The sequence below is a fragment of the Crocuta crocuta genome, unplaced genomic scaffold (genome assembly GCF_008692635.1).
Source record: "Crocuta crocuta isolate KB4526 unplaced genomic scaffold, BGI_CrCroc_1.0 scaffold317, whole genome shotgun sequence".
Lineage (NCBI taxonomy): Eukaryota > Metazoa > Chordata > Mammalia > Carnivora > Hyaenidae > Crocuta > Crocuta crocuta.
In genome coordinates, this window is record NW_027530984.1 from 6,539,852 (window position 1) to 6,567,186 (window position 27,335).

At 35.4% G+C, this 27,335-nt stretch overlaps 2 protein-coding genes across 2 annotated transcripts in view; both read right to left on the bottom strand.

Annotated features, from left to right (window-relative positions):
• The window catches only part of GLIPR1L2 (GLIPR1 like 2), a 30,081-nt gene extending 25,743 nt beyond the window's left edge, over nucleotides 1-4,338 (bottom strand). The window contains exons 1-2 of the mRNA XM_077770186.1: nucleotides 4,105-4,338; nucleotides 1,489-1,734 (exon numbers count right to left, since the gene is read on the bottom strand). Of these exons, the coding sequence (XP_077626312.1) occupies nucleotides 1,489-1,734; nucleotides 4,105-4,338 (480 nt within the window). The remainder of the gene's footprint in view (nucleotides 1-1,488; nucleotides 1,735-4,104) is intronic.
• Nucleotides 4,339-13,207: 8,869 nt separating this feature from the next.
• The window catches only part of GLIPR1L1 (GLIPR1 like 1), a 30,014-nt gene continuing 15,886 nt past the window's right edge, over nucleotides 13,208-27,335 (bottom strand). Inside the window, exons 3-6 of the mRNA XM_077770189.1 lie at nucleotides 25,491-25,591; nucleotides 19,135-19,223; nucleotides 13,455-13,481; nucleotides 13,208-13,366 (exon numbers count right to left, since the gene is read on the bottom strand). Of these exons, the coding sequence (XP_077626315.1) occupies nucleotides 13,275-13,366; nucleotides 13,455-13,481; nucleotides 19,135-19,223; nucleotides 25,491-25,591 (309 nt within the window). The 3' untranslated portion in view covers nucleotides 13,208-13,274. The remainder of the gene's footprint in view (nucleotides 13,367-13,454; nucleotides 13,482-19,134; nucleotides 19,224-25,490; nucleotides 25,592-27,335) is intronic.

A 27,335-nucleotide genomic window follows, 5' to 3' on the forward strand; every position in this document is an offset into this window, starting at 1 on the left:
TAGGAAGGGGGAAACGGAGGAGAAAAAGTTTTGGAAGGCTGGAAATTGTGCAAAGAAAGGAAAAAACAAACATCAAGATTATAGAAGAGAAGGAAAGGCTATACAAGAGTAGAGAGTTACTGAATGCAGTCAGCATTTCTCTATTCTTTTGTTGAGGAAATGCCATTATAAAATAAAATAGAGTCTGGGTCTGCAATTTTAAAAAAAATGAATAAAAGAGCTGGTTTCTATAAAAGGAAAAAAGTCTTGAATTGGAGTGACAATATGAGTACGATTGAAGATATTCCATAAATTCTCTGTATGGCTAATACTTTCACATAATAGGAAAGTACTTGTTTGGTCTTGTTAACCTCTGTGATAGAAACAGTTTCTGGTTTCTTTTTCTCTTTATCCCAAGTTTTAGTGGTTTTAAAAGTGTGATTCTTAAATAGAGTGATACGTTAAAAGAATAGAGAATACAATGCCTACAACAGTTGAAATGGAGTTAAGCAGGTAAAATACAAGAAACAAAAATGTCTATAATAACAGAATTAAAGAGTAAAAAATAACAGAGGAGTAGATCATGGAGCAGATGTGGTTAATTTACTGGGATTATTAAAATCATATTAAGGAGTCTGGCTTTGATATGAGTAAGACAATGGAGAACCACTATCACTTTCTAGAAGAAGAAAGAACTGGACAAACATCTTTTAAAACATGATTCATTTGATGGAACATAAAGACATGAGTTCAACATGTCTTAAAATTATAAAATTTTAAGTTCTGCATAAAACATGACATGAGAGCTTACTGACTGAAAAGTAATCATCTCTTAAATCAGCTTCAAAGTTCATCTAATAATTTCTTGATACTTGGTACAAATATTTATGGGAGACCAAAATAATGTTATGTTGTTGTCATGTTGAGACATCTTATTCATGACATGTGGATAAGACAAGGTCTCTGTACTTAGTGCAGTATCTTATATAAAAGATGATTATAACTAATGTGATATGTGAAATAATAAATGTAGAGGAAATAACAGGTAGTTCAGTATTCTTGGAGCATAGAGTGTAAACATGGACTGTTAGATAGGAGACAGGAAAATAGTACTATTAATTTGCACTTCACATGCTTTAATCAATCAGCTATACACAGTATGTATACTGATCTGTGCAAAATAATCCAGTCTTTTACTTATGTTTGTAGACAACAATTTAAAAATAATTTTTATTTGCTGTTTCCTCCTTTTCCAGTATGTGGTACTTTTAGAAAAGTACCTTTCATTTTTGGGTATGGAGATGAGATTTACATATTTAAAGAAATGTTTTAACTGCATGGTTCATGTAATAGATGGAATTACAAACATTTCAAAGATCTAGGACTAATTAGAATTTTGATTCTATTAGAAGTAACTTACCATTTGGGTTCATTTATAATATTAAACATAATAAAAACTTAGTAATAAAGCAATTAAGAAATCTATTGAATTAATATAAAATTAGATACCTGTTTATAATGAGAACAGTCACTAGAGCAACTGTCATTTTCAATATGGTACCTTTTGTTCTCTTTATACCAACTTCTGATAGCAATACTTGCAGTAAATTCATTTTCAAAACCAATCCATATATTTTCACCAATACCATTAAATTTAGGATGGGCCATGCTTTGTTCTTTTAAATGAGGATTATGCTCACGTGAACACTTTTTCCCCCATGCTCTAGCAGTCCGTGACAAAGCTACATCCCAAGTCTGAAAAAAAATGCAAAGAGCAAAGAAAACAAAGTAATAATGAGAGTTTTGGTTGTTGTTATTGTTCTCTAAATTATTTTCCTGGAGTTCTCATATCAGATTTAAGGAAAACAGTACTTGTGCTTATGGGTCTGGTTTTAGAAATTTTTATGGGGGAAAACACTTTTGAGTTAATCATAAATGAAATAACTATTTCCTGAGGGAAAGGACTACTCATATATTTGTAATTAAAAAATCAGATTGTTAGATGATGCAAATGGTTGTAATACTCTTACATGTAGTCTATTCAGAATATATACTTTTAACCTCATTCCTTTTATACATAGTAATACAATCATTTAAAATATTCATCTAAGAACTATTTGTTGAATACTGAGTATATGTAAACTATTGTAATGTGAGAAATAAGTATGAAGTCTGGCATAAATTTTCTCTTCTATATTTTATATATAAGATTTTAACACGTAGTACTTGGTAAATACTATAAAAGAGGCAAATGTAAAGTTTTATGGATAATCCCAGAAATGTAAGAAAATATCATAAGATAGTGTCTCTCGGCTAGCCCTGGAAATATCCAGAAATATGTAATTTTATCATTATTTAGAGACTCATTAAATTCAGTGTTTACTTATAGACAAGAACAAAAGCAACACCCATAGATAAACCAGTAAAATAGTTGTAAAATCAAAATGCTTTGTACACGTTATGGTATATCTGAAAATAAACATTTCTGAAAACCAATACTAAGATTTCCTTAGAGTTTTCTTAGTTAATTAGATCATACATAAGTACAGGAAATATAGAAAATAAATCATGCCTTTAGAATACTCCCCCCCTAACTTTCCTCCCCAAAGGTAATAGTCGTTTAAAAAAATTGCTTAGGTACACATTTCTCTATGTCTATATACATACACATACAAACATATTCAAATATAAGATACAAGTGTGGATGTTTCAGGTAGGTATTGTGTGATTTTTTTCCTTTGCACTATTTTATTCATACTATACACAAAATAGGTGCCCTACAACTTTGCAGTTTTCTCTGATTTTTCCATTTTAGCACAACTTGATCCACCTGTCTTATAAACTACATTATATTCCATAGTATGGGTAGCAGCTAATAAATGTTACCATTCCACTATTAATGGTACCTTTAGGTAGTTATCTACCTGCAAACAATGCTCCAAGGACTATCCTCCTACTGTCTTATTTTGCATTTTGTTTACACATCACAAGCTTACTATATACCAGTCACTGGTCTAAGTGTTTTTATGCATTATTTCACTTAATTTTTACAATAATTCCACGAGTGATGTATTATGATAGCTGTTTCTAATTCACAAAAAAAGTAAATTAAAAAAATTAAGTAGTTTACTTAATAGCTGCTTATTGCCAGTAAACTGTGGAGCCTGGATTTAAATCCAGGAAGTCTAACTCTCAGCTTGAAGTTTATAAGTATTTAGGTTCATCGCTTCCCATGACCGTGCGTAAGTAAGTTATTACGCACTGCTGGTATTTGCTTAATTTTGTGCAGTCCTTTAGAATAGCAATTGCTATATGTCATAAAAATAAAAATATCATATCCTTAATTTATCTATCCTTTTTCTTGAATTTGTCTAAAGAATTAATCCAGAAGGAAGAACAGACTTCTATCTAGGGAGACAGTCCTTGCGATATCATTTGTATGTAAGTTGGAAGCTCCTAATTGCCTACGAAGAGAATATTTATCCAATAAATTTTGCAGCCATTTCTGATGACAATCATCCAGACTGAAGGAGAAACAGTTGATGAGATGTAAAATAGACATAGGAGGGGGAAAATGAGGAAAAAAGCAAGAATAACATTGTAAGGGAATGCAAAATCGGGGCCAGGACAAGGACGAGGTGATTGAGACAGTCCCTCAGGTGAGTGCCTCTACAGTCCCAGCTCTGGAAAATCTTGGTCATAACTGTGTGTCACACAGTGGTTTTATTTCTTAGTGTTGACACGTTAAGCGTATTTTAAATGTTTTTATTTTATTTTATTTTTTATTTCTAGGAGAGAGAGAGAGAGACAGCGTGAGCAGGGGAGGGTCAGAGAGAGAGGGAGTCACAGACTGAAACAGGCTCCAGGCTCTGAGCTGGCAGTCAGCACAGAGCCCGACGCGGGGCTCGAACCCACGAACCGCGAGATCATGACCTAAGCGAAAGTCGGACGCTTAACCGACTAAGTCACCCAGACGCCCCAAGCGTATTTTAAAGCCACACCAGAGTGCAGTTGCCCGCCATCCGTAAGCCTCGGTGACGCCGTGGCCAGGGCTTCCGAGGCCGAGAGGGGTGGCGTCGTGACAAGGGGGTTGTCGGAGGTTCGCCAACCGCCTTAGAGCCTCACCATGAAGCGCAAGTCAGACCCTCGGGGGATGACGTTGCCCCGGAGCTCATTGTGGAGGTTCACGTACTCATTGATAAAATATACTTCCTCTTCGTGAGGCAAAAGTTTCGCGTTCACACCGGAATCCAGTAGTAGTAGCCAGAGTTCACACAGCCACAGCTTCAAAAGGACCCCTCGCATCCAGGGAAGCGATCGGGCGGACGGCTCGGGCGCTAAGGTCCCTGGGGCCTCCATCCTCCAGCGGCTGCAGACAGGCCAGTGCGCCCGCGCCCGCCTGCCCGCGTGACCCGCCGCTCTGCGTGGGCGCGCGGGTGAGCGGGCCCCCCTCTCCCCGGAGGGCGCCTAGGGAGCCGCGGGAACCGGAGGGGTGCAGGGTGGAGAGACTCGTCAGAGCTGTCTGCGGAACCATCCGAAGAGCCTTGAGTTAAATGGATGCAGGCTTTTCACTAAACCGGTGTAGCTGAATATTATCCAGAATTGATTTCTGACACCAAACGATGCGTCATCGTTTATTAATGAGCCGTCTGCCTACCGATTGCCAATTGCTGAGTAATGAACATGTCGGAGGGACCTTCTAATTAGGCAAGGGGAAATGAGTTTTCTTCTGTGTTGCAGATAAAATGGCAGTTAATCTTTTTTGTTCCATTCTTGTCTGTTGAGTTAGAAGCATAGTTCAGGACGGCCCTTTATTTTCCTCTTGGACAAAAGTATTTCCTCTTTAAGGTGAGGTGGACCTCCTCATTGAGATTTTCTGTCAGTTTTTTTTTTTTCTTTTTAAAAATTTATTTGAGAGAGAGAGAGAGAGCCCCAAGCAGGCTCTGTTTAGTCAGCAGGGAGCCCGATGTGGGACTCGAACTCACAAACGGACCTCAGGACCTGAGCAGAACTGGAGAGTCAGGCGCCTAACCCACGAGCCACCCAAGTGCCCAGTCTCTCTGTTTTAATAATATTTTGTGGGAACCACAGAATATATGGAAAAGTGAAAGCTCAGCTTTTAGGGCATAGACTTGGAATCATCAAACTCTCATGAAGTTAAAGTACATTTCTTCTCGCCCGTGCAGTATAGACAGACTGGAATATCAGTATTCATCATCTCTGGCAAATTGTCTTGTTCACAGTAGGTAAGAACTCATTTTTTGTTTTCTTTTCTTTCCTTCAGACAGAATGGTTGGTGTCTTAGCAGATTTTGGCTTGGTTCCTTCACCTCCAAACATTTTGCTCAAGAAAACCTGCTTTGGGGGCGCCAGGGTGGCTCAGTCGGTTAAGCGTCCGACTTCGGCTCAGGTTGTGAGCTCACGGTTAGTGGGTTCGAGCCCCGCATCAGGCTCTGTGCTGGCACCTAGCTCATTAGCGTGGAGCCTGCTTCGGATTCTGTGTCTCCCTCTCTGACCCTCCCCTGCTCACGCTGTCTCTCCGTCTCTCTCAGAAATAAATAAAACATTTAAAAAAAGAAAAACTGCTTTGAAGAATCTAAGTTCTAGGCACAAAAATAAAAGCATGTGTTTGTTTTTGGGGTACACATTTGCATGTAACATATTGTGCTCAATAGCGTTAAAGGGATATTTGAAATCACCGATACCGGAATAGAATTTTGCCACAAAGGAGGCAGTGGACTGCTTGCTCAAAAATATCTACAAACAAATGTGCTTTAAAAAATTACGGTGTACACAAAAGCGGTAGACCTCACAAGCTGGTTTCATTCATGCCATTATGCTTTCAATAAATATTTAGGCAGGCAATGTGTTAAATAGTTGAGAAAGACCCAGACTCTGCTTCCAAAGAGGCTGCAGTTTAAGAGAACTAGCAAATTGGTACCTCTTAGATCATGTGATAAAAACAAAACCAAAATGCTATTGCAGCATGTATGGGACAACTAACAACCCTTTTGAGGACCATGGAATCCTTTTTAGAGAATGTGACATCAAGAAGGTGAAGCATACAGGTGACAGAGCATATTCTAAACAAAGGCAAAAAGCATGTAAATATGCCAAGAGGTCTGAAAAGGCTAAAAGCGTTTCAGGAAAACCAGAGCCTACTTTAGGGGTAAAGGTGGACTGGTAAAAGATGGATTCCTTTATTATGTTGGTACTGTTTATGAACATTGCTATATTAAAGCACAAGATACATAGTATAATGCAATCTTAGATTAGGAAGAAATTTTAGACACTTTTACTAGTCCCATGTATTGGACATATGCTTTGACACGTGATTAATAGGTGATCATTATACTTCTGGTTAAATAACTACATTAACAAGGAAATCACTCTCTCTTAGGCAATCCATTCTATTGCAGACACCACACTCAGTAATGAGTATTTCTTCAGGACCTCCTATGTGTCTGAGTCCATGATAGGTGTTTGAGCTACAAATGTTGAACAAGCCAAATACGTAGTCTATCCACATGAAGCTTTCGGTAAAGTGATACGGACGAGTCGTCAAATAATTATAATGCAGAGTAGTAAATGCTCTTTTTACTTTATTTAAAAAATCCTTACTCTGTGTCAGGCAGTATTTTATTCAATTTATTATTTTATTATTTATTTTTAAATATTTTTATTTATCTCTGAGGGAGAGAGAGACGGCATGAACAGGGGAGGGTAAGAGAGAGAGGGAGACACAGAATCTGAAACAGGCTCCAGGCTCTGAGCTAGCTGTCAGCACAGAGACCGATGCAGGGCTTGAACCCACGAATTGCTACATCATGACGTGAGCCAAAGCTGGATGCTTAACTGACTGAGTCACCCAGGCACCCCGGCAGTATTTTATTTTATTTTTTATTTTTTTATTGTGGTAAAATATACATTAACATAAACGTTACCATTTTAACCATTTTTAGTGTAAAATTCAGTGGCAGTTACATTCACAGTGTTGTATAATTGTCACCATTGTTTTCAGAAACAGTGCTATTTTAAAGGTTTGGAAAATATCAACTCATTTAAATAATAAAAGTCTTAAGAAACAGATACTATTATTATCTCTGTTTTACAGATGGAAAAACTCAGAAAAAGAGGTCAAGTGATTTGTCTAAAGTTACCCAGCCAGTAAGTGGTAGAGCTAGTTTTAGTAAGAGAAAGTTTGGGTTGTGTGGAAAGAAGTTGGGTTTGCTGAGGATGTTCTGCAAATACTCAATCTTTCAGATATGTGAATGAGTTGGTCCACATCATGTATTTTATACAAGGAGTATTTTCAATGCATTACATTCTAAAATACATTTTTTCAGAAATTTTAAGGAGACATGTAATACTTGAGGATTATTTACTCATTGTTTAACATTTTATGTATTAAAATCACAGACTGTGATACAGTACATCAGTACTGTAGGGGCCAAGGGCAGGCTGCCCCAAGATGGGCCACTTGGTGTGAAGACTATTTTGAATTAAAAAGCAATCAAAACCCAGTAGATTCAGGAAAAGCTCTTTACACATCCCTCCCCCTCCCCCACCCCTCGCCCCAGCAACTCCCTAAAAAGAATTTAGATAGAGGACCTTGTCTAGGAAGAGAGTTATCACCATAGATTACTACATTATACTGTGAACTAGGTATTGTTGACAGGGAGGAACCTTGCAAAGCCTGTTTGATCAAAGTCCTCTATGTCCCATTGTTTCTGAAACATTTATCAAACATTTACTCTTTTCCCTTTTCAGTGAATTACATTCCTTCTCTTTGAGATCCGAGATCTCTTTCTCTTCTTAGTTTAGAATGACATACATATCTCATTTTGCCTGTCTTTGGAATTCCCATGTCTGTTTGGATTCCCCATACATACATAAGTTTGATTTTCACCTGTTAATCTGTCTCATATCATTTTGATTCTTAGTCTGGCTAGAACGACCATGAATAGGAAAGGAAATTCTTCTTCCCCAACAACAACAAAAGATATGTTAGTTTTCTCCTAAGTTTTTATAGTTTGTGACTTTTTGTTTGACATTTTGGCCTATTTAGCCCTCAAAGAAATTTTAACGTTCTTAATTTTGAAAGTAGTGATATAATTTAACACATTACATTTCTTGAGGGTAATGGAATTGGTAGAGGATATTGACAGAATCATCTATTTCTTTACAAGCAATGTGAAAAACAAATTATCACTAAGTTATCTTACTAAAGCGCTGCTGCAGATGTTCTTTTTGAACACCTATTTACTTTTCAGTTGTGTCTAACAGAGATAGTGCCTTTACTTGAAAAATATGAGCAGTTTTAGGATATAGATTTTATGCTTATCTCAGATGGCTTTGGACTTAAGTTTTCAGTTTCTGTATGTACACTGCTTGAAATTTTAGAGAAATAATACTCTCATTATGTACTTGGATTTTGATAAAAACCAGCAAGTTTAAACATAGATTTTTATGTACACCTAAGGAGAATGATCATACAGTAAGTCTACGGTTACTGATGTGTCTAATTTTGTTGTCTGTAGAGATGTTATTGGAGAGACGTACCACTTTTACTCTTGCTCTTTCACTTTTCTGTCACTCTTCACTTAATTGATCTTTTCTATAACCCAGCAATTAAAATTATGATAATGGTGTGTGACAAGTGTTATAAGAAACCAAAATGATGGTACAAATAAAATTCAACACTCAGAAGTGGAAGGATGGACTTTATAGTTCATTAAAATCTAAATAGGGGACAGCTGAGAAAGGTATATGCTAGATAAATGTCAAAGGATTAAAATCACTGATGTGCTGTTAAGGCATATTTAAGAATCACTAAAATTCCTAAGAAAATGAACAACACCATTAGAAAAATAGATGAAGGAGATGAGCAGACACTTAAAAAAAAAAAAAAAAAGCCAGGAACTGTAGTGGAAATATTCATGCAGCATCTATTATTTTCACATATAGGTAAGATGTACTGTACAAAACCAGATTCCAAGTAAAGTTTGGGTCTTAGGAACCAAAATACAGTTTGTCTCTATCTAGCCATAAAATTGAATATAAACCTGGTAATATTTATATAAAATTTGACTCCTAAATTTATGTTACTTCTGTATTCTTGAAGTCAGTCTTTATTTAGAGAGGTTATATGTATGCAATAACTCCTAGGAATCCTTGACCAAAAGACAGCATTCTTCATGGTATCTTAATAGCTTTCAAAAAGTATATTTGAAGTCTGAATGCAGCTTATAAAAATATGTTTAAATCTAGTAGTGGTTCAAAAAATGAAACTTGGGGCAGCTGAGTAGCTCAGTCAGTTAAGTGTCTGACTCTTGGTTTCAACTCAGGCCATGGTTTTAAGGTTCGTAGGATGGAGCCCCACATAGGGGTTCATGCTGATGAGACTGCTTGTGATTCTCTCTCTCCCTCTCTGCCCTTACCCCTCTCATGCTCTCTCTTTCTCACTCTCTTAAAATAAGTAAATTAAAAAAAAGAAAAGAAAATAGCATCTACCTCACAGGATTATTGAGAGGATTATATAATTATTATATGTTAAACACTTACTGCTTGGCACATGGTATACATTACTTAGTGTTAGGTATTACTATTATTAAATTAATATTAATAAATACTATCTCATTTTTACTTATATTGACAAGGACTAAAATATATTTTTAACAGTATGGTGTCAGACACATTATGCATTTTTAATACATATTTACTGAATTAATTTTATAAGGAACTAATCTAGTGTGTACAACTCCACTTGAGTTCCCAGTGGTTTTTGGACAGGGGACTTGGGCAAAGTGGTACATGCCTTTCCTAAGGACAAATGAAAATTCTACAGTGAGTGATGATTATGGGGTTTGTTTATTTCTTTTGTTGCAATACATGTACCTGGGTAGATTTAATTACAGAGTACATTACCTGGTTTTAACTAAGCCACCCATTACAAAATGGTCATATGTTTTGCTGAAAGGAAATTGCAGACTAATTATAGTTGTAAAGGCACAAGTTCAAGCAAACAGTATCAGTTGTTTGATCCTTATGATCTTCCTGGAGTAATCATCTCTTTAGCATTAATTTTTAATTTTTTATTATGTCATCCTTTTCAGGTTCAATTATTGTGTATTTTAAGATGTAGATTGCTGTATTACAAAAATACATATAATGCATGTAATTAAATGATACATATATACTTTTTTTTAAAGTAGGCTCCATGCCCAGTGTGGGGCTTGAACTCATGCCCCTGAGATCAAGAGTTGGATGCTCCACCAACTGAGTCACCCAGGTGCCCCAATACATTTTTACTTTGATCAAGTTTAGGGTCATCAACTTCCTGGTTTGTTCGGGAATGCCCTGGGCTTACTGTGTTTTTCTGTGTCCTAGAGAAATTCTCAGACTTAGCAAACCAGGACTGTCGGCCACTCCCATTCTACTATATATACAGTAGAGAGGTTATATATAGTGGAGAGGTTTTATATATATATAGTACTATATATATGTGTGTGTGTGTGTATCTATCTGTCTATCTATCATCTATCTATCTACCTATCTATCTACCTATCTATCTATCTTTACTGAGAAGAATGCATAACCAAAAAACTATAGAGACTGCTGTTTAAATCATTTGTTCATGATTGTTTCCAAAGGGTAAGAATGGGATAAACCTGGCTCAGCTAAGACTGGTGAGTGTGATCACTTTACCTCTAAGTGATTAGCCAAATGTGTGGAAACTTCAAACATAGTCTAGTAGAACAAGAGGATCCCCTCCAAAAAATACACTGTTTAAATGCTAAGTGAACTGCCCTCAGTTATTTGAAAAGGCTAAACCTGGAGGAGTTTGTCTAGTAATTGCAAACTGAGTGAAATAGGAGGGTTATTTAAGGTTGCAAAAGATCCTGCTCAGAGTAAAAGAATTGCTAGTGATGTCAAATCTCCCAAGATACCTTATGCAGAGTCTGTGGTTGTGTTCATAAGGAATAGAAAAGACAGTTCCTTGACTGAGAATTTTTCTGCTTGCTAATGAGGGGAGACCCCACTACGTAAGGCAGTGTGTACTCCCATCTACCCAGTCCCTGTTCACAGCCTCAGTGTAGATAGAGAGCTCTGCAAATACAGACCCCCTTTTCTGAGAAACACCACTACTTGCAAGTTCCTATAGCTGTGCCAACTTAATGTTCTGACAAATATGTCTTCAAAATCAGTGAATATAACTCTATAAAAATTCATTTTTTAATGTGGTCTGTAGAATTTAAGTTAATCTGATTTAAGGAAATAAGCTTTTGGTTGAATAATGTGTCTGAAGAGGTAAAGAGGTGATTATATTACAAATCAGAGGATAGTTTTATTTATTCATGAGAAAGATCAATTAAAAAAAAATCCATGAAGGGGGTGCCTAGGTGGCTCAGTTGGTTAAGCACCTGACTCTTTAAAAAAAAATTTTTTTAATGTCTTTTATTTATTTCTGAGAGAGAGAGACACACACACACAGCATGAACAGGGGAGGGTCAGAGAGAGTGGGAGACACAGAATCTGAAACAGGCTCCAGGCTCTGAGGTGGCTGTCAGCACAGAGCCTGACACGGGGCTTAAACCCACAAGCAGTGAGATCATGACCTGAGCTAAAGTCCAACGCTTAACCGACTGAGCCACCGAGGCTCCCCAGCACCTGAATCTTGATAATAGCTTAGGGGCTACGTGCAGCCTGAGGTTGCTCTTAATGGAGGCCTTAATCTCAAAATGACGTTACTTAAGCTCTTCACCTTAACTCTAAATTAGGCTCTTTGTCTCAGGGCCAGGCTCAGTTGTAACTCTTGTGTTCTTGACCCCCTTTATTATCTAAGTCTTGGATCTGCAAGGTCCATAGGAAGAGCCTTTTGACAACCATCCACAGTGCTTTCATCTAAAATCTCTTTTGAAGAGGCAGGAATATGCTTTTCCTTATGAGGAATCTGTGTGGGGAATATCAGTCTGCACTGGAATATTGTGAGGCCTGGTCAAAACCAGCAGGCTCATTTCCAACATGAGCCAGTAGTAGCAGAAGGAGATACCAGTTTTGTTTCTCATGGCAGGAGATGTGCAAGCGCTGCCATTTCCTCACTGTGACTGTCATCCAGCGAGGCTGGTGCGGCTCTCAGCAGAGAACCCTGACCAATACAAACAGATTTGAAATATAAGATCATTTGGCTTTTTTTTTTTTTTAAAGAATAGCAACAATTGTCCAGCTATGTGGAGATTCCTAGGTATTTGGCAATGTAAACAAAACAACTATTAGTCATGTTAAAAATACATTTAAAAATAGTTTTTAATATCTACAGCAGAAGGAAGTTGGTGGTTGCTTTAGCTGAGAAGAAAAAGATCTAGGTAGTTTAGTCCACAGGAGTGAACAATTAAACATAACTGATTTTTAAAGCCAAATTGAATTGAATTTCTTTTTTGTCTTCAGACAAAACAAATGCCGGAATTAACTAATTCTTTGGTTTGTAGAGTGTTATTAACTATATACTAGAGTTGTATAGATTTTAAAAGGTATACTCTCTATATCCTGTTATTTTATACAAGATGCACTTTAAAATAAAATCTCCAAGGGCTTAAAATTTAGTTGACTTCCCTTTTAATCTGTTCTCATCCATTTCCCTATTGATTATGACCATAATATGACATTATATCCTATCTGATACTTTACTTAATAACATTTTGTTTCTGAATAATGTTGCTGGTGTTCTTAGGGGAAACTACAGGCATATGAGGGAAAATATCTAATATCTGAAAAGTTCTTTAAGTCTACCGTAACTAAAATGACATTCTAGAAAATTAGAGAATGGGACTCTTTTGATCCAATGTAAAATTATAACTTTTGGGACACTTGGGTGGCTTAGTCAGTTGAGCATGCGATTTCAGCTCAGGTCATGATCTCATGGTTCATGGGTTCGAGCCCCGCGTCAGGCTCTGTGCTGACAGCTAGCTCAGAGCCTGGAGCCTGAGTCAGATTCTGTGTCTCCCTCTCTCTCTGACCCTCCCCTGCTCACGCTGTCTCTCTCTTCCTCAAAAGTAAGTAAAACATTAAAAAAAAACTTTAAAAAATAAATAAAATTGTAACTTTTAAAAACGCCTTTTTTTTTATTGTTACCCTTCTTCTATACCACAATACGTCTTATGTTAAAATCAGACATTCAACTCAGATAACAGACCAGAGTGTAGAAATTTTAAGAATTAAACCAATGTGAGTTACATTCAGCCATAAACTATTTGTTTATTGTCATGTCTGAGAATGTTTCTTGTATATAAATGATAATTAAAATAGTTTCAGAAGAACAGAAACTAGGCACAGTGAGCTACATGATATCGGCTGAGGTGCCTTCCCTTGTGGGCTCCAATTTGGATATTCTGTCAAGAAAACACAGCAGTTAAAAGCTTTATTTCGTTTCAAGGGGGAGAAGTAATTGAATCAATATTGAAATAGTTTGATACGTACTTTCAGGCTTATCAAGTTCTTTATTACCTAAGATAGAAAAAAAATTATAGATTTAAAGGCATTCACTTGCTTCTCTGGCCTTTTAAATAAGATAATAAACTTAGGAAACTTAGTTTGGCTTTAAACTTAGTTTAACTTAAGAAAATGAAAGCTTCCTTCCCCAATCCCACATTGTTTAAAAATCTATATGATGCCGCTGCCAACAGTCATGTCAACTGACGTTTCTAGAGCAGCTGTCACGTGGAAGGCAAAAAAGCCTAAACTTGACAAAACTATAGAAAGTAGTTAACTTTACTTGTGACACTCTGCCATGTCCTTTAAATTCTTTGAAAAAGAATGTAACTCTTTCAAGTTGACTTTTTGGTACCCAGAGCCCTCCATTAAATATTTCATTCCTTTCTGGGGTGGCTCTTGCTCCAAATTTTGCTCTATGTCTTTCCCTCTTCATTTTTTTCCTCTCTTTAACAAGTTCCTGCAATTTTATAGGAATTCATTTGTTTATTTTTTTTGTTAATTCATTCACTTTTTGAGTGTCTACTATGTGATTGAACATAATTATAGGCTTTGGGTATAAATAGTTATCAGGAAAAAATAAAATTTCCTTACAGAAAAGTAAGGGGAGAAAAATCTAACATCAATTTTAAAATAAATAAAAACGAATAAAATCTATCATTCCAGAGAGTGATTAGTGCTATGAAAGACATAAACTAGGTCAAATGATAGAAAATAATGAGAACTTAACTATAATAGCTAAAACTTATTGAGAACTTATTTAATTTGAGGACAAATCACTCACTTTCTGAATTAAGCCTTCTGACTCTAAGACCTATACATTTAGCCATTATATGATATCTCCTCATGTCTCTCAAAAAGGAAGTCAACAAAACTAAAAATTGGATTTATAAAAACACTGATCAACGTATAAGAGAAAAGGCACAAATCAAAAATCATAGACCTTTTTTTAAAAAATTTTTTTAAATGTTTTATTTATTTCTGAGAGAGAGAGAGAGACAGCGTGAGCGGGGAGGGTCGGAGAGAGAAGGAGATACAGAATCTGAAACTGGCTCCAGGCTCTGAGCCGGCAGCACAGAGCCCGATGCGGGGCTCAAACCCACAAACCGTGAGATCATGACCTGAGCCGAAGTCGGACGCTCAACTGACTGAGCCACCCAGGTGCCCCCAAAAATCATAGACCTTAAGCAAATGGAAACCAGAGAAAAAATGTCAGTTCTTTCCCCAATTTATCTATAAATCCAATGTAAATCCAACCAAAATTTCAAGGTGTTTTGTGTAATTGATAAGCTTATCCTAACATTAATTTGCAAGAGCAAAGGTCCAAGAAGAGCCAAATAATTTTTGAATAATTTAGAAAAGAAACAAATTGGGAAAACACCTCCTACCAGATAGCAAAGGTTAATGTCACCTTGGCAGCTGTGTGGTGCTGTCTTGGAGACCCATTGTTAATAACTGCTTGAATCTTGGGATGTAGAAGGTCATGACTGACAAAAGTCCACATTGAGCACAACTAGAAAATCCAGATAAAGTACAACAAAACAATGTTTAAGAGCCTTGGAGATTTGCTAGAGCAACAAAGACTAGAGGGTCAAGATTTCAGAGCTGTAGATCCACAGAGAGATGGGCTGGCGTTATGAAACCTTTTTTTTTTTTTCCTCTGGAGCCATTTGTTCATTTTGGGCCCAGGTCTAGGGCTGAAAATCTGGGCTTTGCCCAGGCAGAGGTTGATTTTTGGGAAACAGAGGCCAGCGGAGCTTTTGTTAATCTTATAAGACTAGAAATATAAAATTGGAGAATTAAGTAGTTCAAGATCTGGGTGAAAGGTAAAGGTGAAGGAAATGAGCCTAAGAGATGGCCATTTTGTATTCAGACTATTTGTTTAATCTGGAAGCTATGAGGGGCAGAAGGCTAAAATCTTAAGGTGAAAACCTCTGGAAAGCAAAGTAGATTTTTCAATAATTTCAAAGTGCTAAAGCAATAAGGATTGGAATTCAGAACCCATTAGGAAAAGGCAACATTGAACACACCAGTGTCTCGTTGGAAAGCCCTAGAAGTCTACACCCTTAAAACAGGGACAAACAGAAATACATCAAACCTTACATAAATTCTAAGCCAGCGTTGACTAAATTGTGTTGGATTAGGGTGAATAGCACTGACTCTGTTCAGCAGAGGAAAAGGTAGAACTCTACATTTTTGTTTTACACGTTTTTAGATGTTTAAAAGAAGCTTAATAGACATACACCAAGTGTTTTTGTAATGTACTGGTGTGAAGCAAACTTCCTGAATTTAAAGACTTAAAACAATAACAGTTTGTTATTATTTCTTACTATTTCTAGATTGGCTGGCTCTGGTAGGCAATTACTCTGCTCTATATAATGTCATCGGGACTCAAAGACACAGCTGCATACAGCTGGCGTGCAGTTGGGGTTGAAATAGAAAGATGACGTCTCCTCTTCCAAGGCTTCTCTCAGTGTAACCTCTCCAGCAGGAGAGAATGGATTTCTTGAAATGCTGGGAAGCTTCCATCAGAACAAAAGCCCAAGTTGTCAAGTCTGTTCTAAAGAGTCGGGCCAAACTGGCACAATATCAAGTCCTTGTTCAAGGAGAATAGAAATAGTGTCCACTTTTTTGGGAGGAAGACTGGCATATGTATAGGAAGGGGAGGATTTCTTACTGGCCATCTTTATTTTATTTTATTTTATTTTAAATATTTTTATTTATTTCTAGGAGAGAGAGAGAGATAGCATGAGCAGGGGATGGTCAGAGAGAGAGGGAGTCACAGACTGAAACAGGCTCCAGGCTCTGAGCTGGCAGTCAGCACAGAGCCCGACGCGGGGCTCGAACCCACGAACCGCGAGATCATGACCTAAGCGAAAGTCGGACACTTAACCGACTAAGCCACCCAGGCGCCCCTCTTACTGGCCATCTTTAAAGATAATTCACCACACCAACAAACAGAGTGTATTACCAAAACCAAGAGAAAACAAAACAATCTTGAAACTAGAAACAGACCCACAGGTGATCCAGATACTGGAGATTTCAGGAAGAGGATGGAGTCTTTGAGGATGGTGATCATGAATCTTAATGTGTCAAAGGGAGGATAACAAGAAAAATGGTAGGGGAGCAAAGGAAGAGCCAGAATGATCATGTGTGGGCTTGTTGACCTTGGAAGAGAGTCATATTTTTCTTTAATTGGAGTAAGATGCAATTGAGGAGTTTTAAGAAAAGTAATCTGATCTGGATTTTCTTTCTGTAAAACAATTTGGAGAAGGAAATTTCCAACTAGTAGTGGGAAACTACTAGTTCAGGTGAGAAATAACAGTGGCTTGGATACTGGACCGCAAGGAGTAGTAAAAGAAAAAAGAGAGAGAGTAAGTGACAAATTATGGAAAGAGCTCAAATGTCCATCTACTGGATAAAGAAGATGTGGTAGATATATATACAATGGAATATAATTCAGCAATTGAAAAGAATGAAATCTTGCCATTTGCAACAACGTGGATGGAACTGGAGTGTATTATGCTGAGTGAAATAAGTCAGAGAAAGATAAATATCATATGATTTGACTCATATGTAGAACTTAAGAAACAGATGATGGGAGACAAAAGTTTAAGAAACAAAACAGGAGAAGGGAAGGAAAAATAAGATAATGACAGAGGGAGACAAACCATAAGAGAGTCTTAGATACAGAGAACAAACTGAGGCTTCCTGGCGGGGTGTTGGGTGGGGGGATGGACTAACTGAGTGATGGGCATTGAAGAGGGCACTTGTTGGGATGAGCAATGGGTGTTATATGTAAGTGATAAATCACTAAATACTACTCCTGAAACCATTATTACACAATATGTTAATTAACTTGAATTTAAATAAAATTTGAAAAAGAGGAGTATAACATTGTTATCTTTATGTCCTTTTAATTAAAAAATATTAATTTTCAANGGAAAAATAAGATAATGACAGAGGGAGACAAACCATAAGAGAGTCTTAGATACAGAGAACAAACTGAGGCTTCCTGGCGGGGTGTTGGGTGGGGGGATGGACTAACTGAGTGATGGGCATTGAAGAGGGCACTTGTTGGGATGAGCAATGGGTGTTATATGTAAGTGATAAATCACTAAATACTACTCCTGAAACCATTATTACACAATATGTTAATTAACTTGAATTTAAATAAAATTTGAAAAAGAGGAGTATAACATTGTTATCTTTATGTCCTTTTAATTAAAAAATATTAATTTTCAAATAGGAGATATACAGTAAATTTATTTTTTAAACTGCTCTGAATGAAATGTAAACTCAGAGGCGCCGTACTTCCAACTCATTGTTTAACTGACATATAACATGAATATGGAAGTATGCATACCTATAAATGGAAAGACTGATGAATTATTACAAAGTGGACAGATGTAGATAACCATAGCATAGGTCTAGAAAGTCCTTCTGGTGTCCTCTTCTACCCAACGAACTCCTCTTTCTTCTCTAAAGGTAACTACTGTCCTGACTCCAAATGCCAAATGTAGGTTAGTTTTGCCTCATTTTTGAACTTTATATAAATGAATCATTTAACATGCATTCTTTTTGTGTCTTCTTTTGTGGCACCAAATCTTCTCTTCTTACTCCTCTCCCTCCTCCTCAAAATTTTCAGGTCATCTCTCTTCCCATGTTTCACTCAAAATTCTTTTTCAGTCAAGAATTTATGTATTTATCCTGGGGCGCCTGGGTGGCTTAGTCGGTTGAGCGTCCGACTTTCGCTTAGGTCATGATCTCGCGGTTCGTGGGTTCGAGCCCCGCGTCGGGCTCTGTGTTGACTGCCAGCTCAGAGCCTGGAGCCTGTTTCAGAGTCTGTATCTCCCTCTCTCTCTGACCCTCCCCTGCTCACGCTGTCTCTCTCTCTCTCTCTCTCTCTCTCCTAGAAATAAATAAAAACATTTAAAAAATTAAAAAAAAAGAATTTATGTATTTATCCTTAAAAAAAATCTCTGTTGTGAGAACCAAAAGGCTGATCATGGAAGAGAAACATACCAGCTTTAAATCACAATTAGTTTGGACATTCATTAATGTATTACTTCTGAATGAGCCACTATTTTAATAACTAATAAAAGGAGGTGATTAGAAGCAAATACAAATACAGCTCAACAAATAGTTATTTTGAGTATAGTAGCAAACTGGATCAAAGTTGTATCCTACTTCTTTCTGTCCTTTAGCTTGAAAGGAAAAATAATCAGTGAAGAAAGGAGGGATCAGCTTAGCTTAAATATGTTAATTAATTCATGGGGTGCTTGGATGGCTCAGTTGGTTAAGGCTCTTACTTCAGTTCAGGTTGTGATTTCACAACTAGTCGGTTCGAGCCCTGCATCAGGCTCTGTGCTGACAGCTCAGAGCCTGGAGCCTGCTTTGGATTCTGTTTCTCCCTCTCTTGCGCTCTCTCTCTCTGCCCCTCCCCTGCTCCCACTCTGTCTCTGTCTCTTTCTCAAAAATAAATAAACATTAAAAAAATTAAACATGATAATTTATAACAAATGATTTATATCATCATATAACAGCAATCAAATCTTGTCAATAATTCTCTACACAGTTGAGGATCCAAATTTTAAATTACAATTAATTTCTGGAAACTTTGCTCTCTGAATAAAATGATTATTATTTTTTTTTTCTTTTTGCTTACGGCAGAGCTTCTTTACACAAGTTTCTTCTTCTGCACATAACGAGCAGGGTACTCCTTTAGTGTAAGGGGGTCTATTTGGAAAATTTCCTCTGTAAAAAAAGAGAATCATTGGTTAGCCAAATGGCTATTAATTTCTCTAATTTTGTGCATGAATTTATGCATGTTGTTTTGGTCACTTACTGATGAATCTTTAAAAGGAAAACTAACAATTTTTGTCCAAGTTTATGCTCCTTTCTTTTGTAAAATGAAACCATTAATACTGTTCTTTATAGGATGTCCCTAATCTACATAACAGTTATATTCTTGAATATTCTATAGAATACAAATTAGATGTGAATCCAATATAATTATGCATGCCACAAAGTTTTTGTAGTAGACACTGATTATCTCTTGATTAAAAAAAATTGTTTTAAATTTTCCTAATATTGTAAGAGTTCATTGCATCTTCTTGATATAAGACCTTTATCGTAGATGCTTTACAAAGACTTTCTCCATGTTTGTGGGCATGTCTTTTCATTCTCTTATGTCTTTGAATAACATTAATTTTAAATTTGAATTAAATCCAACTTCTCATTTTGTTCTTTTATGGATCATGGTTTTGATGTGGTAGCTAAAAATATTTGGGCTATCTTAAGGTCACAAAGGCTTCATCTGTGTTTTCTTCCAACAGTTCTGGGTTGGAACATTTAGGTCTGTGATACACTTTGAGTTAATTAGTATAGATTGTGTGTTGTGTACATCTGAGTTTATTTTTGTTTTTTATATATGGATGACAAACTTTTCCAGAACCATTTGTTTAAAAATCCTTTTTACATTTGAATTCTTTGTGAATTTTTAGAAAAGTAGTTAAACATATGTGAACAAGTATGTACGGTTTTATTTCTGAACTCTACATTCTGTTCCACTGATCTATTTGTTTAATTTTACATTAATATCACAATGTTGTGGTTTTTCTAGCTAATTCTGGAAAACATAATGTTAGCCCTTCAAGTTTTTTTCAAAGTTGATTGGGCTATACTAAGTCCTTTACATTTCCATAAGAATTTTATTATCAGTTTGTCAATTTCTACAATAAAAATCTGGAATTTTTATTGTGACTGTACTAAATTTATAATTCAGTGAAAAGCACATCTTAACAATTCAGTGAAAATTACATCTTAACAATATTGAGTCTTCTAATCTATTAATAAGATATAATCTCTCCAATTGTGTCTTTGTTAATTTCTGCCATGGATATATATTTTTAAATGTTTATTTATTAGTTTTGAGAGAGAGCACATGCACGTTGCACAACCAGGGTAGTGAGAGAGCAGAGAGAGAGAATCCCAAGCAGGCTCTGTGCTCTCAGTGCAAAGTCCAGGGGGGGCCCAGTCCCATAAACTGTGAGATCATGACCTAAGCTGAAATCAACAGTGAGACTCCTAACTAACTGAGCCACCCAGATGCCCCTGTCATGAATATTGTGTAGTTTTCAGTGTACAGGCCTTTTATATATTCTTCCAGATTTATCCCTAATTTATATTTTTGATGCAGTTATAAGTGATAGATATTTTAATTCAATTTATGATTGTTCATTGACAGTATATGGACATGTAATTGAGTTTTGTATATTGATCTTATATTCTGAAAAATTGCTAAATTTACTTACTAATTTTAGAAGGGTTTTCATAGATTACATTAGATTTTTTTAAATATAAACCCATAGACCAGAAGTCAGCAAAGTATGACCCATAGGCCAAATCTGGCCTGCTTTTGTGTAGTCTGCAAGCAAAGAATTTTTTTACATTCTTAATGTTTTTTTTAATGTTTTATTTATTTCTGAGAGAGAGAGAGAGAGAGAGAGAGAGGGAGGCATGAGCAGGGGAGGGTCAGGAAGAGAGGGAGATACAGAATCTGAAATAGGCTCCAGGCTCTGAGCTAGCTGTCAGCCCAGAGCCCGACAAGGGGCTTGAACCCACAAACTGTGAGATCATGACCTGAGCTGAAGTCAGATGCTTAACCGACTGAGCCACCTAGGCGCCCCTTAATGGGTTTTTAAAAACAAAATAAAGACAAAGGTGAAGGTAACAGAATGTATGTGGCATGCAAAGCCTAGCATATTTACTCTTTGGTACCTTAAGGAAAAATATTTTACTATTGGTATAATATTATATATAGGTTCCTCACAGATGCGCTTTATTAGATTTAGGAAGTTCCCTTTTATTTCTAGTTTGCTTAGAGCTATTATCAGGAATGAATGTTTGGCTTTTTCTCCATCTGTTAAGATGATCATGTAATCTTTATTTTTAAGTTGATTACTATGGTGAACTACAGTGATGAATGTATTTAGAATGCTACATCACCCCTGTATTACTGGAATAAACTCTATTTGGACAAAGTGTATTATGCTTTTACTATATTGTCAGATTCAAATGCTAAATTTTGTTTATAATTTTGTACCTATGTTCATAAGAGATACTGCTCTGTGGTTTTCCTTTATTTCATTTATCCTTTGCAATTTGTGTTCTTAGATGAATTTTTCCATTTCATTCAAGTTGCTTCTTGATTAATGACATTGGCAAATAGTGAAAGTTTTACTTCTTCCTTACCAATTTGGATGCCTTTTATTTCTTTGTCTTTATGATTGCTGTGTCTATGTTGAATAAAAGTGGTGAGAGTGAACATCCTTGTCTTGTTTCTGATCTTAGGGGAAAAGCTTTCAGTTTTTCACCATTGGGTATGATATTAGCTGTGGGTTTTTCATATATGGCCTTTATTATGTTGAGGTCTGTTCCCTCTAAACCTACTTTGTTGAGGGTTTTTATCATGAATAGATGTTGTACTTTGTCAAATGCTTTTTTGCACTTTTGGAAATGATCATATGCTTTTCATCCTTTCTCTTATTGATGTGATGTATCATGTTAATTGATTTGTGAATATTGAACCACCATTGCATCCCAGGAATAAATCCCATTTGATCATGGTGAATGATTTTTAAACGTATTGTTGGGTTCAGTTTGCTAATATTTTGTTGAGGATTTTTGCTTCTGCGTTCATCAGAGATATTGGCCTATAGTTCTATTTTTTTGTGATGTCTTTATCTGATTTTGGTATCAAGGTAATACCTTCATAGAATGAATTTCGAAGTTTTCCTTTTTCTATTTTTTTTTGGAATAGTTTGAGAAGACAAAGAATTACTTCTTTAAATGTTTGGTAAAATTCACCTGTGAAGTCATCTGGTTCTGAACTTTTGTTTGTTGGAAGCTTTTTGATTACTAATTCAATTTCATTCCTGGTAATCAATCTGTTCAAATTTTCTATTTCTTCCTGATTCAGTTTTGGTAGGTTATATGTTTCTAGGAGTGTATTCATTTCTTATAAGTTATCCAATTTGTTGGTATATAATTTTTCATAATATTCTCTTATAATTCTTTGTATTTCTGTAGTATCAATTGTTATTTCACCTCTTTCATTTATGATTTTATTTGAGTACTCCCTCTTTTTTTTCTTTACTTTTTATGAGTCCAACTAAAGGTTTATCAATTTCGTTTATCTTTGCAAAGAACCAGCTTCTGGTTTCATTGATTTGTTCTATTGTGGTTTTGGTATTTCTTTCTTTCTTTCTTTCTTTAGTTCCTATTGTGTTTATTTCTGCTCTAATTTTTATTATTTCCTTCCTTCTGCTGTTTTGGTGGGTTTTTTTATTTGCTTTTTTCTCTTTTAAATCTGCATTTATTTATTTTGAGGGAGACAGTGCGAATGGTGGAGGGGCAGAGAGAGAGAGAGAGAGAGAAAGAGAGAATGAATCTTAAGTAGGCCCCAAACTCAGCGCAGAGCTTGATGAGGGGCTCAATCCCACAACCCTGGGATCATGACCTGAGCAGAAATCGAGTCAGATGCTTAACCAACTGAGCTACCTAGGCTTCCCCGTTTGCTTTTCTTTTTGAGCTCCTTTAAGTAAAGATTAGCTTGTTTGAGATTTTTCTTGCTTCTTGCAGTAGTTTTGTATTGTTATAAATGTCCCTCTTAGAGCAGCTTTTATGCATCCCAAAGATTTTGGATTGTTGTGTTTTTAATTTCATTTGTCTCCATGTATATTTTTTGTATTTCCCCTTTGATTTCTTGTTTGACACATTCGTTTTTTAGTAGCATATTGTTTAACTTCCTTCTATTTATGTTCTTTACAGATTTCTTTCTTGTGGTTTATTTCTTGTTATTTCTGTCTTTATATGTAAAGTATGCTTTTGTAGAGGTGCTTGGCTGGCTCAGTCGGTGGAGCATGCAACTCTAGATCTTGGGATTCTGAGTTAGAGCCCCATGTTGGGTATAAAGATTACTTAACAATAAAATCTTAAAAAAAATAGAGTGTGCTCCTGCAGGCAGTATATAATTTATTCTTGATTTCTTATCCAACCTTGCAATCTCTTTCTTTTCTTTTGAGTGTTTGTCCCTTTACATTTGATGTGATTATTGATTCAAGTTATGTTTGAGGCTATCATTTTATTTATTCTGCTTATCTCATTAGTTTGTTGTTCCCCTTTCCTGCCTTTCTTTGTATTAATTGAATATTTTGAAATCTAGTTTTACATGCTTTGTTGGTGCCTTTGGTATAGCTGTTTGTTTTATTATTTAAGTAGTTACTTTAGAGTTTATAGTATGTATCTTCTACTTATCACAGTCAAGTTAAATTATTGCATTTAACATAGAGTAGAAGAACCTTAATATACTTCCATTTTTCTCTTTTAACCTTTATGCTATAGTTCTCACATATTTTAATTTTATGTAGTTGTAACTCTCAAATATACTGCTGTTATCTTTAATTAAATAATTATCTTTGAAAGAGAATCAAATAATAAGAAAAACATCCTATGTATCACCCATGTGGTTACCATTTCTAGTGGTTTGTTAATTTTAAAAGATTTTTCAAAAGATATAAAATTTTCAGTGGACAGGTTTCTTTCCCTCCAGTATTTAAAAGATATTGCTGTTTTCTTTCTGACATTATTTCCATTGAGAAATCCGCTGTCATCCTTATCTTTGTTCCTCTGTATGTAACATGTCTTAGTTCTCTGGCTGCTTTTAAGGTGTTCTCTTTTTTAGTGGTGGTTTTGAAATTTAGTTTAAGGTGAGTTNGAAAGATTTTTCAAAAGATATAAAATTTTCAGTGGACAGGTTTTTTTTCCCTCCAGTATTTAAAAGATATTGCTGTTTTCTTTCTGACATTATTTCCATTGAGAAATCCGCTGTCATCCTTATCTTTGTTCCTCTGTATGTAACATGTCTTAGTTCTCTGGCTGCTTTTAAGGTGTTCTCTTTTTTAGTGGTGGTTTTGAAATTTAGTTTAAGGTGAGTTTGGTATAGTTTTCTTCATGTTTCTTGTGATTCTGGGTTTGCTAGCCTTCTTGGGTCAGTGAGTTTATAATTTGCCTTAAGCTTAGAAAGCTTGGGGCCATATTTCTTCAAATACTTTTCTATCCCTGCGTCTTTCAGGAAACCATTTCTCCCTAAACTTATCTCACAGGTAACTGATGCTCTTTTTATCTGTTTTGGATTCTTTTTTCTCTCTGTGTATTCTATTTGGGATGGTAATAAATAAGCATTCAGTAGTTCTGCAATTTCTCTGCTATTTATAAAAATTGTGATCCTCAAGTTTTAAGGATATGTATTTGTCATTCTTGGTTTTGTTTCTAACTGAACCATAGAATTTACCAAAAGAGATATACACATTTGTACCTCTCCATAGCAATTTTTACACATATCAGATTGTTTGTGTAAATTATGTGTATTTATTCTTTGCCTGTGTTTTCATTTTTTCTTACATTTTGTTTTTAAAATTTTGTTAAAAGAGTTGAACTAGTAACTGATTTTTTTTCTTCTTATCTATTGGGATAAGAGTTCCAATATTTCATTGTTTGGGATTCCCTTTGGGCTAATGTTCTATTTCCATATAAAGTTATCAGCAAGGCAATTAAAAAGTATGGCATTCTCTTCCTAGAAAAATGTGCTTTTCATTGTCATTCTCAATCATTTACTCATTCCAGGCATGTTACATTAGAGAAGCACCTGCCAACCTATTTTGTGTTCCCGGTATTTAGACATTACTGTGACAATGTATTTTATATTATCTTTTTTTTAAACTTAAAGTTTCCATAATGTTCACTCTCAAGTTTAATTATTTCATGACAGGTACAGTTTTTTACATAAGGTACTATTCTCTCACCACCTTCTATTTTAACGTATTTCTTTTGAGTAGTGCTATAGAGAGAGACTTCACTTATCAAAACTATACTTGTCTCGTTAGTATTAAGGTTCTATTTTGGAAACAATCTTAACACATATTTTAATTTAACATACTTTTGAATAGCAAAATAACTTACGCAGGTGCATAGTTGCATACATATATTGCAGTTTCATGGTCCCAAAGTTTAGGACACATTGTAATTGCACAACCAACTTTGTATGAATTGGCCCAAACTACCTATAAGGGAAGGAATTTTAAAATAAAATATGTTAAACAACTTTATGGAAACAATGCATTATGGGAACAGGTATAATCTATCATGCTACCAAAAATGAATGTAGAGTATTTATTATATTTTTTCTTAATTTTTAATATCAAGTTTAAAACAATTATTTTGTTAAGTCTGCTTTCCTGAGGGTTAACTACTTTTTCCTCACTGTTAATTCTCATAAATCAAATGGTGGATATAATGTAGACAGTTACAGTTTTTAGATGACTTATGAAATATATTTTAATTTTCTTCATGGGCATATCATACAAATGATATTAAAATCATACTGTAAATGAAAACAATAATGAAATTTTATTTTTTTATCAGAAAAATTTGACTTCATTTAGGATCACATTTCAAATTTTGTGGTCTAAACCATATTCTTACCTTTGTTAAGTCACAAGAGACAGATAGGGATAGAGATTAAGGACATAATGAGTTTACCGAAGAAAGATGCCTGACACAGATATGGTGAATCTTTATTTTTGTCTAGTTGCGAAGAATAACAAAGTTATTCAAAAAGGAGAAGACTCCTATAGAAAACCAGACATGGGGAGAGAGAGAAAAAAGTGAAGCAGATTACTCTTTCTTTGTGACAATAATAGAAGGGAATTTTTCTCTATTTCCTGAATGAATTAAGGGAGAATACTGATTTCTTCCATTTGAAAAGCAAAATACTCCAAAGAAAATTAAAATAGATTTTGACAACATAAATGAATTTTCTGAATTCATTTATTTTATAGTTCAGTTAACAAAATTTATTAACATATTTTATAAACTGATGTGCTAGTCACTATTTCCCATGGCCTAAGTGTAGCCAGAATCAACAGTTTTGCAAAATATATTTTAATGCTTCTTTGGTTGCCTGAGAAACAGCAAAGTATAATAAAAAGGGCAGTGAATTAAGAAGTAAGAAATGAGTTTTGCTTCTAACCATGTGTGTGGCTTTAGAGACTGATAGATAAATTCTGAGCTAGCTTCCTACTTAATAAAATGAGATTAAGCTAGATCCTAAAGAGAATTTTTTCCTTTTGAATGTTTCAAAAGATTAATAAGTCATACAACTGCAAGTATATATATATTTTAAGAAGCCATGTCTAAAAATTTGGTTCATGAATAAATGACAATGCCATAAAATTCTGTTTGTTTAATGTATCTAAGTTGTGATTCTGTTTTGGCTTTGGGAATGGTAAAAGTAAATATCGACTATGTGTAGGTTTAAAATGTGTTGATTTCATTAAAGGGACTAGATGTGACAATATAAACATTGGTTGTAACTTCAGTATGAATATCTGTAATAGTAAATGCAAGAAGTTTTTAGCTAATTTTGTTTAGAACATAAGCAAGATATAGTTGCTGAACCAATAGGAAGAATGCATCTATTCTTAATTATCTAAGCATATGTGTAAATTAGCCAGTGAGGAGTGAGCTTGCAGTTCTGATGCATCAATGCTAGGGGAGGAAGGTTATTTGGGAACAGGTTTCTTTTTCCTGGAAACAAAGGAGAGAGACAAAGGAGATTATTATATAAAGGCTGTAACTTGGTCTTGATGCCAAATTAGGGGTATTGCATTCTGCTTGTTGTCAGTACACCTGATATTTGCATTCTATTCTTTCACCTTTCCCAGCAGTAGCCAAACTATTTTCTTCGCAGACAACATCTCTCCTGAGAAGAGTGTCCAGACTTACAATGTCCTGTTAATGGACAAA